The sequence below is a fragment of the Micropterus salmoides genome, unplaced genomic scaffold (genome assembly GCF_014851395.1).
Source record: "Micropterus salmoides isolate LMB-PRFRI ecotype aquatic unplaced genomic scaffold, ASM1485139v1 Ms_hic_scaffold_2, whole genome shotgun sequence".
In the NCBI taxonomy this organism is placed as follows: Eukaryota; Metazoa; Chordata; class Actinopteri; order Centrarchiformes; family Centrarchidae; genus Micropterus; species Micropterus salmoides.
Window position 1 is genome coordinate 11338134 of NW_024041150.1, and position 20913 is coordinate 11359046.

General features: G+C 42.7%; 1 protein-coding gene across 1 annotated transcript in view; it reads right to left on the reverse strand.

Moving 5' to 3' along the window:
- mta2 (metastasis associated 1 family, member 2) overlaps nucleotides 1–20913 on the reverse strand; it is a 38168-nt gene that overhangs the window by 12527 nt on the left and 4728 nt on the right. The window contains exons 2-7 of the mRNA XM_038731734.1: nucleotides 11737–11804; nucleotides 9399–9492; nucleotides 1767–1884; nucleotides 593–656; nucleotides 314–431; nucleotides 78–180 (exon numbers count right to left, since the gene is read on the reverse strand). Coding sequence (XP_038587662.1) covers nucleotides 78–180; nucleotides 314–431; nucleotides 593–656; nucleotides 1767–1884; nucleotides 9399–9492; nucleotides 11737–11804 — 565 coding nt within the window. The remainder of the gene's footprint in view (nucleotides 1–77; nucleotides 181–313; nucleotides 432–592; nucleotides 657–1766; nucleotides 1885–9398; nucleotides 9493–11736; nucleotides 11805–20913) is intronic.

The following is a 20913-nucleotide window of genomic DNA, read 5'->3' on the forward strand; positions in this document are numbered from 1 at the left end:
CAGAGTCTGACGTTGTCATGGCAACAGAATCTAGTGATGATGATGCAACTGGGTGACAGATGGCAGGGGAGCATTACCTTGCCACCACCAGGAACTGGTCGATCTGAGGGTCTTTGAGGTGGTTGCTGGGGTCCCACACCTTGGTCTCCAGCTTCTCCTGGACCCGGCCGTCTGATTCACCTGAGACATGGAGGAAGTGCGTTCAGCTTAGCAAGGTGAACTCTTTACTGTTTGTACTTTAAAAAATAAATAAAATTTAATTCAGAAAAACATTTGTTTGCCTGGTATCAACAACTTTTAGTGTGCTGCTCACCCTCAGCTAGCTTGTCAGGGATCTCTGCTTGGTACTTAGAGCCCACCCGGATCTCGCCCTGGTCCGCCAGCAGGGTCTTCTGGACTGGGTCGAAAACCAACGAGTAGAAGAAACAGTCCTGGACACAACACACAGCGACAGATTATTACTGCTTGCCAAATGCATTTTGTTTAAACAATTCGTTCAAAGTGTGTTTACTTTTGTAATGTGAAATCTAAATGCCAAGAATAAACGGGCCGTAATAGAACTGTGTGGATGAAAAAACACATGGTGTCTCACCTCTTTATCCAGGTAGGTGGCCAAGACGTCTGTTTCATTGAGGAGGGTGACGTTACATTTACCCCTGGGGAGATGGAGAGGAGCATTAAGAGACCAGGAAGTCTCAAGTCCCTTTCAGACACAAGGTAACAACGACTCCACTGCGCTTTCAAACCCAACATCTCCAATGGCTTGTGCCGCCACGGCTTTTTCGCTGCATTGCGCAAATTGGTCATTGCAGCGAGAGCAGCTCAAATTGCCTTGTGTCTGAAAGGCCCTTAAGACAAAGATGTACAGACTCAAAAGTTTCAAAGGTCCGATGCAAATACATGCAATACAACATGAATGATTTTGAAAAACTCTTACTCTAAATCTAACTGCGATTATTTTGACCGATGTGATTTTGCAGGGGATCCGTACCAAATAAAGATGTTTTCCTAAGTCTGTAGAATATGATGTGTAGGCCGGGACCTCTCAGCAAGACAATATTTCATTTAAAATGGTATTTTGACACAAATTCTACCTTTAACAAATATTTTAGAAAGATGCAATTGCAGTAGGCCGTAACCCTAAAATTTGATTAATTGTTCAGCCCTAAACCACAGAAGGTTTGTTAGAAAATGAAACATATGATTTGTAATGACTGGGCATAATATGACTAACGTGTGGCTAACTAACAAAAAAGCCTTATGTGCAAGTTAGAAAAAACAAACCCACACTTTGGTTGAACTTTGAGATAACAGTTTGAAAGGAGGAGTAAATTCCTGTGGCATTCACAATTTTCAAACATCTATGGTTCAACTGTTATTTTAATCACATCTACTATTAACTTCATTGTGAATATGCGAGTGATAATGTGAATGATATGTTTATATGATATATTTAATTTAAGATCACAGTGGTGTTAGGATGAGGAGGTGATCGAGTCCATCATACTTGGATATCTATTTAATATGCCTGCATGATTACGTACAATATGTGATATGTATGTGCCCCTCTGTCCCTATAGCATCATTTGAAAATTCACTTAACAGTTGAGCAGGATGGGCTGCCTGTGCAGGGACAGAACTTTTCATAGCTGGGAATGGCTGCAGCAAAGACCATTTCCTGAGCACCCCAGCCCTCACAGTGCATGACAGTCTGGATTCAAAGTGAACTGTAGCTCTGTCAGTAGCTCCAGTTAGTGAACACGTACCGTATGTGAGTAGCAGGTAGAGATTCAAACTGTCGAGACAGGAAGAGTTCTCTGTGTTTGAGCTGGTGTTTGTGTTGTTCAGACAGTGTCGGTTGCTTTGACTCCTCCTCAAATTCTCCTGAAACATAAACATCAGCATGAGTGCTGCTTTTCTACTGACATGATGAACATCATTCACTCTCACTAACTGGTAAAGGACATACAGAACTCCACACAGGCTTAAAGATCTAAAACACCAGTCTGCAACTTACAGTTGAGAATCCCCTTTTCCCCTCCTAGGTTTAAAAACGTTTTTTTTTCCCCAAATAAAACATTTACAGTTAGGGCAGTGACAAGAGGTTGAATGAAGGTATCAAATAAACCCAAGCCCTGGTCAATACCCAGAATTTTGCACTGCGCCGGTTTGTCTTTGTTTTCCAGTGTGTGTAGTGATGGTGTGGAGAGGGCAATTTTGTCAATTGTGAGCCTGCCAGCCCTGTGTTACAAAATGCAGGGGCTGTTGGTAGGGGAGCGTTGCATCAGGTACAGGTGAGATAACGCAAAATAATCCACGAACACTGCACAGGAGTTTAAAACACTACCAGACTGGATATTACAAATCTGCAGAGTTATTGCAGTGACCATCATTTCATTCTGTGTCCACCGTTGCACTAGTGTTGGGCCATTTGTCAATATACCGCGTGAGATGACGTACCAGGGTTTTTCCTGCATCAAGAATTAGGAAGAGGCCACCTCCGTCACATTTGGACGGTGTCTTCATGGTAAACGCGTTTGCTAAAAAGCACTGCACTTTGTGGATATCTGCTTGTAACTGCAGTTGCAGCATCACGCGTGACGTGGTGACGCTATGTCATAATCAGCACAGTGCAGCGGGAAAGATGCTGCCAAAACTTCCAGAAGAAGAAACGAGCCGCCTGATTGGCTGCACGGCAGCGCGTGGGGCACGGTAGAGTTTACCTGTCAATTTATTTGCAACAAAGCAAAAATAATTTCTAAAGAAGACAAAAGATGCAGGTGCTTAAATGTTGTTAAAATTGGCAGCCTGCGTTTGTAAACGCGGCTCTCTGCACCTCCACACGTGTGACTGGACTACAACGCCAGAGTGTGTTTGTTTACACTGCTGAAATAGAAGGGAATAAATTTTGAATTTTTAAAAAAACAACTTTTTACCACTTTATGGAACACAAAAGTTCATTACCATTAAAAATCCAGGAATTCCCATCAGCTACAGTGCAACATGAAAAGCTGTTTGTTAACCATGTAAATGAACACATCGGCTTTTATGTTGTATCAGATTTAATGTTGAACAAATAAAATATGCTTTAAAGCGATAATTATTATATAATTATTAGAACTCTTAAAATACGTCGTTTGTAAAAACTATTTGCCTGAGCCAGTTACACACAGTGCACATGCATGCATGTGATCAGGATGGTACCACCTCCGCCTCATTCTGAGCCAGGAAACACCCTACGTACATTTGTCTCCTTTGGCATCTATCCTCTTACTCTATCTAGGTGCATTAGACCATAGTGGGTAATGTTAACACATTAATGAGCAGATCAGCAGATAAAAATTTACCTTTCGGATATCTTTACATTAATGTCATGAAATACTTTGGTATGTCTCTAAAAAAAAGTTTAATATTATTTAATTCACTAGATTAATCAAAACACAGACAAACATTCTTGTCTGATCGTTGTATTCACAATAATTTAACAGATTTTCTCAGAAAAATGTACTATATGATGACGATATACAGCATCAGTATCATTCTATAGAATTATATAATATAATCTATCTAGAATGCACATTTGCTCTTATTTGATTGGCCAACGCTGTGCACTGCAGGATGCCACTACATTGTGTTGTGTCAAAAGATGAGCAGGGGTCAACATTTCTGACGCCTGCTGTGCCAAAGCAGTCGTCTCACTGACATGAATAAAGGAGGCTACCTTCTTTAAAGCAGTACTGGAGTCTGTCTGAACACGGCCTCAGGCCGCTATGTTTATATGCAACAACCGAATACAGTTTTTGTCCTCACAGTTAATTTCTTACTTTGCTTTGACTTCCTGCTTCAGTAGTTAATATTTTGCTAATCCTCTGTAAAGCACTTTATAAGAGTTGGAAGGTCATCAAATTATAAGGTTAGAGAAAATTGGTTTTGAGTGCTCAGTGGTGTGATCTGCTGAATTAAGATTTCCACCAGAAATGTATGCATGTAAATGGATCTTTGCATCCACTACAATACACGTGCCCAAAGACAGTTATTAATGTTCTAACTGTAAAACAATGAGACTGCTCCACATTACCAAACCCATGTGACATGTGAAACCCATGTTTCCAGCCAGTAAGAGATATGAACAAATTAAGCTCTGTGTGTGTGTGTGTGTGTGTGTGTGTGTTTGGCCACTAGATTGCGCATTCCTAATTTCAGGCGGATGAGTAATTTGTTGCAAGCTGGAGGGGAAGGACTATATCGCTCCATCTCCATGGACTCCGCCCCTGCACTCAGCTACAGGAAACCCTGTCAGTGAGGGCGAGGGAGAGAGAGAGAGACACACACACAGAGATAGTGAGCGAGAGGGACGGTACCTTAAGCCACACCCCTTTTCTGTTAACCTCTCAACCCCCATCCCCCCCACCCCACCCCCCCTGTCCGGCTAGTCCCTGCCAAACAAAGTAGGAAACCCTGTCTACCAAACCTGAGGCGCCCATCCCCCCCCCAACATGTATCCCCAACTCTCTGCACGCACGCACACACACACATGTAAAGAAACCACATACACAGAAATGACGTGCACTTAAGTGCACACAGCATAACAGTGACACACTCCCTCAGCAGTTAAACTCACACACACACACACACATTTTCTTTGCGCTGACAAAGACACAAGGCAAGTCAGAATTAACCCGTTGTGTGACGTGGTCCTCGGGGACAGATCAAGGGCCTTTTGTTCTGCGCAAAGAATTGATGTGTGTGTATAGAAGGAGCAGAAAGAGGAGGGGAGCAGTGATGAAAAAAAGTGAGTCAGATAAAGCAAGGTCTAGTAGAAAATGAGCAGACGGGAGGCATGGGGACCCATCTTCATCACTGTTAAGAGGATCCCAACAGGCCACATGCAGGCAGACCAGAGCAGACTCAGTCACACACAGCACTTTTGTTTTTGACAGGGTTAGATGAACTTTGAAACTACATTAAATAAGCTATTTCTTTGTTAAGCAAGCCTTTTTTCACTTAGAACATTTAGTTTTTCAAAAGCACTCACTACTCTAGTCACAGTCCAGTGTGGATGCACTGTGTGTATATTCTTTTATTATAAACCTCTAACTGGTTATGTCTGACAAAGAACCTGAAAACAAAACTGACAACTGAGAACAAATTAAACTATTTCTCTAGAAATATGTTACTTAAAAAGCAACATTCAGCTTTGTATTTGAGTTATTACAACAGCCAATCTCCTTGATAGTGACCGTGTGGGTGTGGTTTGATCAGATTTGAATGACAGTGCTGGAAACTACATACTACTGATTGGTGGACAGTAGTATGTGACATCATCTTTTTCCAACACAGCCCCGCCCATTTGAAACCAGCAAGAGCAGCAAGAGTTAGAAACACAGTTACAAAGTTCCTGTAGGACCCCATTGCTTAGCAGTAAGAAGCTTTCAAGCTCTCAAACTGATGGATCTGTCTCCACTTTCAAACAAGTGACTGAAAAAGTCCATTGTCTCCACCTGCGTCGCGTTACGGCTGCGCTGCGGTTGCTGGAGCTAAATGCAGCCATTCTAGCGGCGCTCCACTCCGAAGAACAGGTAGCCAATCTATTTTTGACGGAAGCCGCTTCAAGCAACACAGAGCAGATAAAGCGGGCAGGAAGTCAGATACAGAACTGCAGAGAGAATCCGGTCAACTTTCAAAATAAAACACCCTGTGGAGACTCTCGATCATAAAACAATAAACACGGTTAAATCAGACAAAAAAAGAAATCATTTAACTACGTAGCCTTCTTACTCATAGTAGAAGCACAAAAAGCAAGCGCTGATTAGCAAATCAACAAGATCGACCACGTCAGCAAAATCAAGCAGGCAAAATGCTCTGATTCTGAAATGCTCCCTGTGGGAAATGCAGCTGTGCTGACGGTGGAACAAAACTGGGTCGCAGAGAGCTGTGAAGAAGGTGGTAGAAGCACAAAAATGACAAATTAACAAGTCAATAACAGGGGAGAGGCTACACGCTCCACTGCTGAAATGCTTCTGAGATGCTTCCAGTGGACGTTGACGCCGGGCAGAGGACAGACAAAACCGTGGCGCAGCCAAGCCGGAGTCAGTGGACTTTCGGAGTTATTCTTTCTGCCTCTGTGAGTACGTGAGAGACTGCTAGGGTCTGCGTGACCGAAAAATCGTCATCAAAAGGGTGTACACGTAGGCTCTGTGCCTCTTGTGTTTTTGTGACAGCACGGGCCACTACGCTACCAGGACAACAACCGATCTCAATGTGCATGTGTTGAATGAGTCCACCCAGCTCACTCTAGAAAGTAATACAAACAGAAGTCTGCGTTTCCCGCAATTGTCTGTGTACACGTCCGCTTTGAACTATATTCAGGGCTTTAGCCAGTCATCTTCAGATGCTGGTTGGCAGACTTTACTAGAAGAAATACAGCAAACGCAGTGGACAAATGCAACATTTCTTAACCAAGAAACTTACAAATTCAAACCATAACGACATGAACTATGGGGCTGAAAACAACTAGACTGATGATGCATTCAGTGACTGGATCCGATATAAGAAGTAAACTATGCAAAACAATGCTTTAGTTATCACTGACAATTCTGACATCGATAACTAAAGCATGGTGATTGTAACCACCTGTCTGTGGTGGTGTAATGGTGAGAACAGTGCATTTGCCATGTTGCAGACCTCATACTTTTGGCGAGTGTAGTGAGCGAGCGAGCGAGAGCAGTAGGTAAATGCAGCGGAGCAGAGAAAAAGGTGAGCAGTGAAGTTCAGCAGAGAATAAAGGCTGCAGCTAAAGCTCCTGTGTGTGTGCCGTTTACCAGCTGCTGGAAAAGTGAAAGGGGTTATGTGTTGTAGATGATGTCAGGCAGTTTCACATGTTGAGGGCACACACACTACAATACATCATCTCCATCAGTTTAATAGAGAAAGGAGCGTCTGTACTTATAACAGTACTTAAAGTCATACCGTCTGGATTTCTAAATACCTGCTATGCTGTAATACTGCCCAAGTCTAGAAGGTGGACTATTCAGTCTCTTTAAAAGAACTAGTGCAGCTGATTGCATGACCTCCAGTATTGCTGCTTGCAGGTTTCTCAAGGACCGCTCATCTAAACAACTTCGAAGTCGATCAGATAGCGGTTGTCGAGAACATTTAAAAGGACATACATACATACATACATACAGGCAGAGACTCCTTCTGTTTTAGTTAAAAAAAACCCTTAATAGAGCAAATCAAGGGTGCCAGCAGACAACACATAATGAAATTAACGTCACTGCATTTAGTCAAATCATAATTGTCCTCATGTGACCAGTGAAGACACTTAGCATCTGTGTGTGTTGCTCAGTACAATGAAAAAAATCTGAATTAATGCATCCATTTTGAGGTGTAGTGTGTGTGTGTGCGCATAGCGTCTTTGTCTGGAGCACTGCGGCCCAGGAGGAGGGTGGGGGAGCTGGTGTTGGTGTCGGGGTGGGGGTAATGAGTGAATGTGATCAGGCTTCAGTAGTTTGCATGCCATTAGCACCACCCCGCTACCTCTACCCCCCACCTCCTTGGCTCTCTGATCACACACAAGACGGAGACTGGGCTCATAGGCTGGATCAAGGTGGGGTGGAGGGGGGTGGAGTAGGTGCCACAGACAGACAATCCTACTGCATCCTTTCAAAAAATAGACACGTTAATAAGTGAGTCAACAAAAGAAAAATCTAAATCAAATCACTCGTTGCCAAAACAGCCAGGTATTCTGCTTTTATTATTTAACTAATGTCATGTTCTCCGAATGCCTCCATCTTGAAACATAAAGCCCTACAGTGGGGCCTAAACTCAGAAACTGGTGAGGTAGCCTACAGGCAGACGCCTTGAGACTTGTGAAGCTTATGCGCTTGACAAAAGAGACACGATGACATGATTCTTGGCGCGCACATCGTCGCCTAACTACATTAGTTATGTCCTAAGGAACACATTGAACGTACACGGTGCAGCCATATAGTAGGTCGATTAATTGAAAAGTAATCTAAATTCAGAACTTCTAACAGACGTATATCAACAATGAATACAACAACAAACAATTTCACTATGTAGCCTACTTAACTCTGGTAGAAGCACAAAAATCAAGGACAACAAATCAACAAAATCTGAACATGTCAGCAAAATCAGGCAGGCAAAGCGCTCTTATTCTGAAATGCTCAATGTGGGAAACAAAGCAGGTGCAAAGAACAAAACAAAACCAGTTCACAGAGAGCTGTACTCCGTAGTAGAAGCACAAGAAAATACAAATAAACAACAAGTCATTAAGGTGGGGCAGGCTAAACGCTGCTGAAACGTTTCTGAAACACTTCCAGTGTGAGTTGACGCCGGGCAGAGGACGGAACAAAAATGCGGATTTCTGAACTTTTTTTTGGAAGGAAATTGCATGCAGCTCCTCTCGCTCGGTCGCATTTTATCAGCTGAAATAAGCTTCGCAGGCCATTTAGGGGGCTCCCCCACCCAGCCGGGGCCCTGGGCCAGCTGCCCCCATGCTCCCACACTCTCTCCGCTTATGACTGTAAAGAATAATGCAGCTGAATGACGTCACTTCAGACAAACCACCCTTATACACCAGCCACACTCTGAAATCTACAGCATAACCTACTGCTGCTCCATTATGGAAAAAAAATATTATTAAACACATTACTGATGTACTTAGGAAACTTAATGCATTTATTGAACATTCAAAACTTAATGCTTTTTTATTGATTATGCAGTAATCAAAGTCATAGTAAGCAAATATTTTTAAATACATTTTTTACTTTTTTACTTTAAGCAGCATCTTATAGAGCCAAGAAGAAGACAGCAACGCGAGTAGAGCAAAGCAGATGACAGGTGAAGTATTCGGGTTGACGACAGCTCGTTATGTTACAACACTGAAATTCAAAAGTGTCGATCTGCTGGGAGATAGAGTTACTAACACTATTAGTAAGGAAAGTATAAAGCCGGTATATTTTATAAGCACTGACCAGGTAAAGCAACACACCGGGTTAAGTATAGGCATAAATAATACACATATGCATACATACATACGTGTGTGTGTGTATATATTTTTATTATGACTACACCTTAATACCCAACATGTCTGCAATGAACAAATAAACACAGCTGCCCCATTAACTATTCCTTTTCCAAACTAGCATTCAGCACTGAGCCATAGACAGAAGCGATGGTCTTACTTTAACCCCAGAAGGAGGCCTTGGGGCAATTTGGAACATAAAAGCTGAAGAGGTGCGTTGAGGCTTTTATGTGATACACAATGTGGAACTGGTTCATTAAAGGCAGCGAGCCATATCATACCTGCTCTCACACTGTAGAAAACAAGAGGGGAGCTGGGAGGAGGTTTGGGCTCTCTGCTTGCTACTCACTTGCATTGCTGTCAGCCAGGGTGTTGAGGTTGCCTGAGATGTCTCGCCTCCTGAACAGACACACCACCTTCGCCTCCACATTCCCATTGGCTGTCTGTAAGTAGAGAGTCAGTGGTTACAAGTTAGCACTGGTATAACTACCTCTCCGATAACCCCTGTCAACAGTCTGAGCTTTTGTAGCTACTGCTCATCTCTCTGCCCCTTCACCTATGTTGACACCAACAGAGGTAATCAACAAGCCAGAAGAGAAAAAAGGTTGCCATAGTCTTTTGCCCATACTATTTTTATGACTATTTACAAGAAGGGCAAAGACCTGCTAAAATGCACCTCCTACAGGCCAATCTCACTCCTTCACGCAGATTATAAATTGATTACTAAAATGATATCTGCGTCGATAAAGGAGCAACTTAAAGTCGATATTGACCACCAGCTAGGGCTGGACGATTAATTTAGTTTTAGGATTTAGGATTAAGTAATCCAAACCGAGCCTCTAACTGACGCAATTTTCCCATGCGAGTTATTTCAGTTATGTTAATATTGTGTGTGTTCATGCTACTTTCCCCTTGAAACACGATACCACGTGTCGTCACGTGACTCCTACATACATGTACCTTGAATGAGAGGAAGATAGCAAAGTGTGATTTAATGTGCTCAAACAGTTTGCGGGTAAAAATCTTTTCCCCCCCGCATTGATATTAAATAATTTAGTGAAAGTAGTAGCAGCTGTCATAATTCAGCTGCGGCGATGAGCCGAATATAGGGGACAACATTATCTTATTAATTAACATTTAAATAATGGATTTGTGAATCTGTGAATCAACAAAATAAATAAACCCAGCTTTAATATTTGGGTTTATTTACATTACAAAAACAACATTCAAAAACAAAATAATCATTCATTAATCATAATCGAGGTAAAATGTTCAATCGTGATTTTGTTTTTAGGTCAAACTGTCCAGCCCCACTACCAGCTAGGCTATGTACAGTGTGCTACCCTCGACCACCCAGCTGTGTTCTAACGTTAACATAGCTATCCTCATTAACTAGGCTCCTTACATGCCAACTAATAACTCTTGGGTTTTTGACATTGACAGCGTTGTGTTGGACAGATTTGTGCTGCTGTGTTCATATATATGAGAGAGAGCGAGAGAGAGAGAGAGAGAGCGAGAGCGAGAGCGAGAGAGAGAGAGAGCGCGAGCGAAACAGATGAACAGACAGATTGTAAACACTTTATCCAGATTATCTAAACCACCGTATTTGAAGGTACTATCGAAAAGTATAATTAAGTTTTAACAACTTTCTGTAGCCTGACTGCTAGTCTAGCTTTTTATAGTATAATAATAAATATTGCATAGGAATAATAATATGAGGTGGTGATGTGACCTTAAAATAATTTCGTCACCATCTTTTTGAGCTTGTTTAGCAATAGGAGTTCAGCTGGTCGACACCTAAATTTGAACTAACTTAAACTCCATGCAGACCGTATTGAGTGGCCAGTTGGTGATTGTCAAACTAACTTCAGCTTGCTGTTTCAGTATTTGCTTTCTTCTGCTAGTGTCATGAGATTTTCCTTACAGAGTCAGTTAAGTTAGCAGATGATGGTCGGGTGTACGTGGCCTCTGTTTTGTGATGTAGCCTCTCTGCTTTTTTTCCTCCGACGGTTAATGTCATCAACAAATTCCTCCACAATTATATCATGATATGACCATTTCTTTTATCACTCTAAGATTTATACTGGTATTATCATGAAGGCTATGATGAGGCACTCCCCTGATAGCAGCACTTCAGGTTTGAAAGATGATGAGTGGTTTCATTCTCCCTGGACTGACTGTGATTGTGAGGAGTGGAAGCAGCAACAGGACACACACACTGCTTCCCTCCACATTCCAGCCTAGAGCTGGCCACTCTCTCAATTTCCATTCATTGTGCTCAGCAGCCATTAGCACTCAGGACGATGCAGTCCTCCTGGTGCTCAGCACAAGCCCTTCAATGTAAGAGTGTTACATAAATGAGCTTAATCCTTTGACTGGGAAACAAGCCTGTGTCATATGCTGCTGCTGTTATATAAGTGGCTCCTGTACCGGTGTCCTGTCATTACAGCAGCCATGGTTTACCAACAGTGCCCAGGAGACACAGTATGTTGACTGGAACCATGTTTTAGGTGTCTCAACATCTGATTTTACCACACCGGACAGTCAATCTGAATTTTCTGTGTGTATGATAAATGAGGTGACAAAACACTGCCTGGTTAGGGTTTACACACACACACACATATGTGTATATATATGAAAGAAAGGGGGGGGGGGGGGGGAGAGAGAGAGAGAGAGAGAGCACCAACCTTGTTGAGTTCTTCTATTCTGCGGATCAGGTAAGGGTTGCTGGAGGAGTTCTCAAAGTACACATAATCTGGAAAAAACAGAAAAAAATTCAGCATTTCTTTGGAGCATAACAGTGTACAGACCTTTGGCCTCTAATGGCAAAACTGAAAAGATTGTGGCTAACCAGATGGATAGGAACCCATTCAACCTGACACACAGCTCTAATTGGAAGCCTGTCCATACTGTTAGGAGAGGCGGACCCTGCCAGCTCAATAAATGGACTGGTGTAATGTGAGCTCCAGGAAAGCTTTCTATCCAGATTGCAGGCTAACTTCATGTGATACAATCAACTGATTTGATGTATAAGCTAGGGTTACAATCATATATATAGGCAGGGTGTTACCCAAAGCCTGTAGCAGTGTTCCACTTTGATTGTTCACTTGAACTCCATGTACCCTTTGCCCCCTCTCCTGTGATGTTTCGTTTCTTATTAGGCGGTCCAAGCCCGAGGGGCTGGAGCTCCAGACTAACTTTTCCACTGGTAGCACTGGTGCCACCAACAGCACATGATTTGGTCGCACCCCCCTTTTTTGGTACAGGTACAGTATTAATGAATGACCGCTAGGGAAGGGTATCGCTACTCGATACCTTTATGGTATCGACCAGAATCGAACAGTCTCCAGTCAAACCAGTACTTCAATCGATACTTTTGCAACCAGATTGCGTGAAAAAAAAAATACTATTTGTATGGTTATGCTTGCAGCCAAAAACGCAAACACCACACCGAAAGAAATAGAGGAGTCCGCCTTTTTTCCCCTGATGTGCCTGCAACATAAACTGTATAAAAAAGGCCTGCACGCACCGAGTCCATGCGTGATTATAACTTTTATAACTTCGGCTGTGATCTCACGCATGTTCGTCGCTGTTGCAAGTTTATCACAAGCTTGGCTTTCCATTGGTTTCATCTTCTGGTATCATTTAACACTACTCTGTACATTTTTATTTGCTGTTCACATGACTTGTCACTGATCAATCGCTGCATTCCATCACATCAATTAGACGTTTTGTACAATCAGCTGATTTCACTGGCGGAGCCTCCGGCTGCAGCTGCGGCTGTGTCAGGTGTAGTTTGGTCGGCCATATATGAAGCCTCTCTTTTCTTCTGTTTGTCTTTAGTGTAGTTAAATGACTAGTTTCTCGTTTTACACTTGTGACTGCCGTTTTTGGAGGTTTGCGACTCAACAATAAAGGAAAAAGCACTTGCAGAGATCTTTCAATTCAGTTTATTGACCGAAAGTTAACAAAATTTTCAGTTGCTTCCTTTCAACACACCATTTCCTTCAACTTATTAGGTCACTAAACTATTTCACTCCTCCTCTTTCCCCTCATAGGCTAATACTACCAGTAAGGATGACCTGATTAGGATGAGGAGCAATCTGATACAATTTCCCAATACTTTTTAATGTAGCCTTACAGTTATTTGAAACAAGACAAAAATACAATAGATAAACTTACTTGTCCATAACAACAACAATAAAAATATTAATAGGCTACCAATCAACTACTATGGCTACCACAGGTGGCATTTTATGCAAGGTATCGAATGAATTACTCAATTGGTATCAGTATCACTTTCAGGGTACTGGTTTTAGTACTGGTATCGTAAAAATTTTACACAATATCCAACCCCAATGACTGCTGGTAAGAAGTGTGGAGGGGCTCAGTGTGTGAGGTGATGCAGCGGCTCCTGCAAGTTGTGGGTTTCTTAAGCCTCGATTATACTCGGGGGCAGACGCGGACAGCTACAGACTACTTCTGTTTATACTACTTAGCAGTCAGCTTCGCGGACACGTTCCACACATGCACAGTAGATCGGTTGTTTCCCTGGTAGCCCTAGTTGCCGCGCGGACGTACCCCCTCTGATGTCGATTTTTTCGTCACACGGCCCCCAGCGGAACCTTGCGTACTCGCGGACGCGGAAAGTATAATGCTTGTTTTACTGTTGTTGTGCAACTTCAGAGAATCAAGCAAAAACTGTGTTGACCCAGTAATTTAGAGCCTGCAACGGACGGGCCGTACTGCCTACGATATAAACACAGCATAGCATTCCCCTCGTACAGCAACCACCTGGCCACTTCAGGGGCACTATCCACAACCTGGAGGAGTAAAGTATAAATGCATATACTCATAATATTATAGCCTTAAATAAAAAGTACAATACTCATTTAATAATATACTGTTAGTAAAATATTAATATATTAATAGCTGAACGCAAAGATATAAGACTTTCTCAAGATGCTGATCAGACAGCATGTGTATTGCACAGGTGTGTCTTAGGCTGGCCACAATCAAATGAGTTTTGAGTTAGGGGAAACTATATAAAACGTTGTGAAATGTTGTTTACTTCCCCTCTTGTATGTTCGGCAAATGTAATGTATGGTGTTATCCCTTTCTTTGTATATTAAAATAGTGTCAGTTTGTCCTGGCGTGTTGCCGTACTGGAGTGTAAGCTGCTCCGTCACTAGACAGCAGAGCAGCTGTTCAGATGAGTGCTCGCACAGCGTCCATGAAAGGACTTGATTTCAGCGAAACTTTCTGTTGCTGCAGCAGAAACATTCATTAAAATATTATTTTTGAAAGCAGAATTCATTTTATTGTCTTGACTGTTAATAAGTACATGCCTTAAACTAAAATGATTCTCTGGAATTAGTGGTCCAGGTTCTGGCTCTGGTGTGCAGTCAGTCATATAGAGGAGCTCTTGTGTCCGATTATGAGAATTCTCCAAGTCGCATCAAAAGGTCAAGTCTAGCCAAAAGGCTAGCCAAGAGCAGCATGACAGTCAGATGAGCAAGGAGTCTGCAGTGCAATAAACACTCAACACATGCAAAAAATGTCCTCATATCACAAACACTGGCCTCATTTCAGCCAAAAACAGAACTTCCCTATGCCTGGAACCTACAGAGCTCTGCTGAGGAGACGATGCCTGTGCCACTATAATTAAGTCAAGCCACTGAAGAATATCAGCAAACGGAAAGACCCCATATCTACCTGGTGGTAACATCCCACCTGTGTCCGGATATTTTATCTTGAACAGCAAAAACGCATGTAAATGCACACAGAACGGATTGCATTCAATCGGCCATGCGACTCCAGAGATGGTCTGGCTTACATGGTGATCTGCCAGGTGGAAATGACATCTGCTTGTTGAAAGGCCACCCAACTCCACCTCTTTCTGCTTATTTGGGCGTGTGTCAACAAGCTACAGATGAACCCTTCCTCTGCACAGCAAAAACAGGTAGAGCCCATTCTCCATCACTTCCCCTGACCTGAGAAACACCACCAGCTCCACCCCCTAATTTGCATTACAATGCAGGAGGCCTCAAGATAACTTATTAGATACCCGAGTCCTGTGCTACAAAACAGGATTTGACATCAGTGAGACAACTACAGGTTTAACCCTGGGTTTTCAGTCCTACAGCGGCGGTGCATTTCTTACATCGCCATGTCTGAATGGCTAACCTGTTCCAGAGCTGGTTGAGTTCTAGATAAGAGATCAACTCTATTTATAGTCACATGACATGTTTGGTGACCTGGAAGGCAGAACAACAGAGCAGGATGGCGGCTCTCACCAATGGGATGAAACAGTATGAAAATTTCATATCACAATTATAGTGACCAAAATTATCACGGTATTGTGAAAATGTAACGAAAAAGATTAAAATGTACTGATACACACACTGAAACCATTTCAACAAGTTTTATACTGAAAACTACAAATACAATTGCCATTTTGTTTGATATGAGTTAGTTTTGTGAGATTATAATAGCGCGGTTAACCGTACCCGGTTATCATGGTTAAAATGGTTACGCTAATTTTACCATGGTTTACCATTAAACCGGTAATCGTTTTATCCCTACTCACACCAGACTCCCTGCAGAGACGCAGCAAAAGCTGTTCATTTTCCCTACCCACGATGGTTTGGATCACCTCGCAACTCAAGAAAAACAAAGATATGGACAAAAGGTGCAAGTTTGGGGCACTTGCAATCCATAAAAGCATCCGCTGCCATATTTCTGCTGTTAAAAACCACCAGGTCCCTGCCAGCACTGGACTGCAGCAATGTTTACATTTACCCTGAGGGGAATCCCTCACCTAGCACAGCCCAGGCTTACCTCCTTGTCGATTAGCACAACAGCCATCCGGCATGGCACAGCCATTCAAACAAATAGCTTAATTTTTCTTTTTAGGCTAAATCTTATGAGCATATATTTTGGTATTCAAGTTAAGTTTACTATGAATGAGTTTATTATACCTTTGGTTGCATGTCCTAAATGATTAGCAGCGATGTCATCAGCCTGCATGTGGCAGCTGCAGCTGTGTTGCTTTCAGTCTGGATTATGTGTTTCACTTCTTCCTATTTGTCTAATATTACAGTTTGCTCTTGGTCTGTAAAATATGCCACTCTGCTGCCAGTAGACGTACATGTTTGCGAGCGGTCATCTGGTTAACATACTCATAGCTGGACTGAGAAACCCTGTGTTGACTGACCAAGCTAATCATGTGCCCGCTTTGCATGATCACAATCGATAACCGAAAGATCTCCTGGGTATGACAAACCTGCTTCTTATTAGGGTCTACCAAATTGCCATCGGCTGACGTCCACAACAAAACATCGGGATGGACAACGGCACCGGTTGGTAGCATGGTCATCTTATAAAGGAATGTGTTCACTCGCATTTAGACTTCACTCCCTAAAAAACATACCGGCTCAACACTGTGATGTCTGTCAGCCATCACAGATGGACAATGGCATCGTCTACCGGCCCAACCCTACTAAGAAGTAAATCTCATCAGCGTCAGAGCGCCATGTAAGCACACAGCATGTCTGTACCATTATCTAATAATGCAGTTGATTGGCTGTCTAACATTACACGTCGTAGAGGCCTGTTACCTTTCGCCCAGAGACAGGAGTTTTTTACTGCCAGCTGCTTATTTGCACAAATAAGTGAACTCTGTTTTTCTTTGGATTAGGCAGAGTAGGCGCTACAATGGCATTTTGTTTCCACACTGTTTGTTATTAATGTTCTTTTTGACAGTTAATTATATTTTTTTATAGTTCAATAATGTACAAACATTGAGTTTCTTCATTTCAGTCCAGTTATCTAGGTTGAGTAAAGCTTCCAGAGTCTCAGGTCTTTGAACAGCTTCCTCCTTTAAAGTGAGTAATTGTACTGTAATGTGTGGTTCAGAGAAGTCAAGGTATCGGTATCAGAAATCTTTCAACAATATTCAGCCCCTTATGTGGCTGAGTGATACATCACAGTTTAATCACAAATGGACAATTATTCACTGAGAAAATGCATGGGTGTAAAGGTCAATCTCAGGATTAAAAAAAAAAAAAAAAAAAAAAAAAAAATCAATATTAGATCATTCAACTGAAATGTTTTCTTTACCCAGCTCTACAAGACGGTCTGGTCACAATGCCCTCATGCAAACACAAGCCCTTCAGTTTCACATCAGCCATTGAACACTTAATGTTAGTGCTACAGTAAGGCTGAGCTGCATTTGTAATTTTAGTCTTATTTGGTGCAAATTAGGCAGTGATTCATGCAAAACAGTTGACTAAATTGGTTCTTAATTTCAAAAGGTCATTGTACTTTGTAAACAGTTTGTAATTACTGAATTGTTTACAATTGTTTTGTAAATGTGTTCAGATTTAATGACGGTAAATATGATCTCACAATATCAGCTGGTGACAGCTTTAACAGAGATTTCAGCTTTTAAACCTCGTATTGATCAAACCTGCCAGTCATTTTTATCACCCATCACAGCACTATCACAGACAGTGCTTGCTCGGTGGTGCTGGCGTTTGATGCAGTTCTGCACAGCAGTGTGGCTTCACGTCAAGCTCCATCTGGTCCTCCCACAAGCAGGGACAGAGAGCCTCAGGAGGATATCAGTGGGTTTTTGATGCATCACCACAAGCAGAGATGGAGAAGGAGGGATTCAGACAGGGAGAGGATTTCTTGCTCTACTTAGCACACTGATGGGGAGCCCGACCAGAGAAGCATCACCTCCTTCACAGTGAAGGAACACAGCGACATCACATTACATAACACTGGCTGAAGCACCAAAAGGGGATTCGCATTTGTGTGCCTGACATGACTGATTTTTACCTCTAAAGACATATAGAGGGTAAAAGGACAGAATTATTTTATTTAAGCACTGAGGCCATGTATCAATGATACTCTTACACGCAAACGAGTGTACGTACAGGTTTTGTCTTGTTGACGTCACAACCAAGCCAGAAAACAGGGCTAGTAAACAGCAGAAAACAGAATGGAGGGTAGTGACAATGTTAGGTGGTTGCTTTGTGTAGGTAAAAAGGTTTTAAGGATTGTGCAGACTATACGACTTTCAGTGTCGGCAGTTCGCTCTGCTGTTCAGACTACACAACTTGCCGTCTTGTGACGGGAGTCAAGAAGTCATTGTGGCGTTCACACTACATGACTGTTAGTAGACAGGGGGTCACACTACATGAGCTGACAGCTGCTCTGGCACCCGACGCTGGTCTCTAAACCTCGTTTTGTCAAGAAAACACACATGAAAAGTTAAATGGGAAATTACGCGACCTACACAAACGGCTGTTATTATAAAGATAGCAATTATAAAGACAAAGAATATGGGTGAAAGAATGGATTAGCACGTAAACGTACTTTATTGTCACATACGAAATTTATCCTCTGCATTTAACCCATCTCTGAAGGGAGCAGTAGGCAGCCACTGTACGGCGCCTGGGGACCAACTCCAGATTGAAATGCCATGCCAGGTCAAATGGCACTGACTGGAGAACCTACCCAACATGTTTTTGATGGTGGGGGAAACTGGAGAAAACCCACGTAGACATGGGGAAAACATGCAAACTCCACACAGAAAGGCCAGGGCAACCGGGGTTTGAACCCACAACCTTCTTGCTGTGAGGTGACAGCGCGAACCACTGCATCACCGTGCCGCACACGCAGGTAGCAGGGATCGTCTGAGCTACAGAGAGATGGAAGCGAGTAAAAAGTGTTCTGCAGTGAAAAAGTAGCTGCCTGCTCTTCCAGCTGCCTGCTCTCATTGGTTGGATGTGTAAGTTGAGTCGACCGACTCCAGATATTTGGCATGCTAGTGTCTGGCAGGCGTCGGCGATGTGTCAGAAATGTGTCGGGGAGCCGTTTTTATGCGTCGTTGAGTAGTTCACACATAATGATTGGCGACCGAAGATTTACCCCCGATCACAGCCTGACGGTCAACGCGCTCTCTAACCGATCAAATGTGCTTAAAATCATGTAGTGTGAACTAGGCTTAACAGCACCGTGCTCGGCAGGTGGCAGATATATTTACGGTGTTTATGTGCTCTGAAAGAAGAAACAAGAGAAAGAAGGATATACAGTCACAGTAGGCGGACTGTTAGCCTAGGATGTTAATACTACATAAATATATAGTTTCTAGACGTCCGCAGATGACAGAGGAATAAGTCTCCCCAGAAATTAGCGCAATCACCCAGTTGTCATGTTGACATCACTGCCAATTGGACCTGCAGCCAATAAATACCTGCGACTACTGCAGAGTCATTTGACCTGGGACTGGATACCGATTGTACCCTTTCACACTGAAGACGGCAGCCAGATGTTAGCAGGTGTTAGTTGTTTTTTTTTTGCACTGTGTAAAAGGGGCTTGAGAGAGGCAGGGTGCTGATGGAACAATGATCCTTCCCTCAGCTAAACCTGATGTTGGACATAATCACATCGGCTGTGAAAAGGGATCCATTGGTTTAATATTAATGTATGTGTGTAAATATCAGTGGGTAGAAAAAAATAAAATAAAACAAAAAACAAAAAGGCAGTCTGCTGAAGCAGCCATGAGAGTTTGTTGTGGATGTATGCCGCTGGAGTGGCGCAGTGTGCCGGGTGCTTGAGGGTGAATGAAGAGGAGGAAGCCCTTTGACTAATCTCTGGGGAAGATAATGATCTTACATGCAGGCTGAACACTGTGTGCTTCTGGAGGACTGGTAATATAGGCACTCGTTCATATAGAACTGCCTGCCCCAGTGAGCTGCAACAACACAAGTCCCCACTGAACGCAAAACCCATGAACACTTGCTTCCTAAATGTGAGCTCATTCTGACAGGTTGGAGTCTAACCACATTTCAAGTAATGCATAACTTATAAAATTTGCATCGGCACACACTAGATCTTGTTTTGTCATGTGGGTCTACCTGTTTTTGACAGTCAAGTTTGTAGTGTGGTTTAAGGTTACTCTCTCTCTCTCTCTCCCGTCATATCGCTATCGCGTATGCTCCAGCTTGTTGTTGTATGTTTAACCCTTCCACTGCTGTACAGTTCTCTGCTGCTTTTCAAAATGCTGTTGAGACTCACTCTGGGTGCCCTCTTTCTTTTTATACATCGCTATTTTATTCCACCTGTCAAAAAGTCCTGGATACTGTCGCTCCATTTAAAATCAGATTCCAAACCTACACCTGAACCATGATTGACTGATGGTACTTATGCTGTCAGATGAGAATGCAGGTATGCTGCAGAGAGCAGTGTTTCCCCACAGATTGACACTGTGGCAGAGGCGGGGGGGTGGTTATGCCGAATTTTGCATGCCTGCCGAGAATTGCATGAAAATGCATTAAAGTTCTGCTTTTAAACGCTATACTATTCAATAGTGATAAATGATCAGTATATATTTTATGAACGTTAAGAATCGTTATTATTACACTTACTAAGATTCAGCAAAAACGTGGCATTATCCTCGTTCAAACAATATGAACAGCAAAGTGTCCTAAAAGGACCATAATAAGTGAATGCATAATTCGGCTAAACGGATGTTGTAGGCTACCTGCCGAAATTTGCATCTACCTCTTTTCTCTGTTTAAAAGAGCGCTGGCTTCTGCAGTTCACGGCAGGCATGCACCTGCGCTGCAAAACGTCACTAGACCTCGTAGGAGCAAGGCCTGATCGTTGTTCTAAGCTCACGCAGTCTACCAGAGGCAGATTGTGTCTGACTTAACGGCGTTGTTTTTATTCCCCTATTAAGTCGGCGAAAAGTCAGCCAGTTATGTGGAACGCACCTGTTGACTACCAATTATACAGCGTGCTAACTTCAACAGCTGTTTTCCAAAGCTATCCTTATTAGCTAGGCTCCTTAC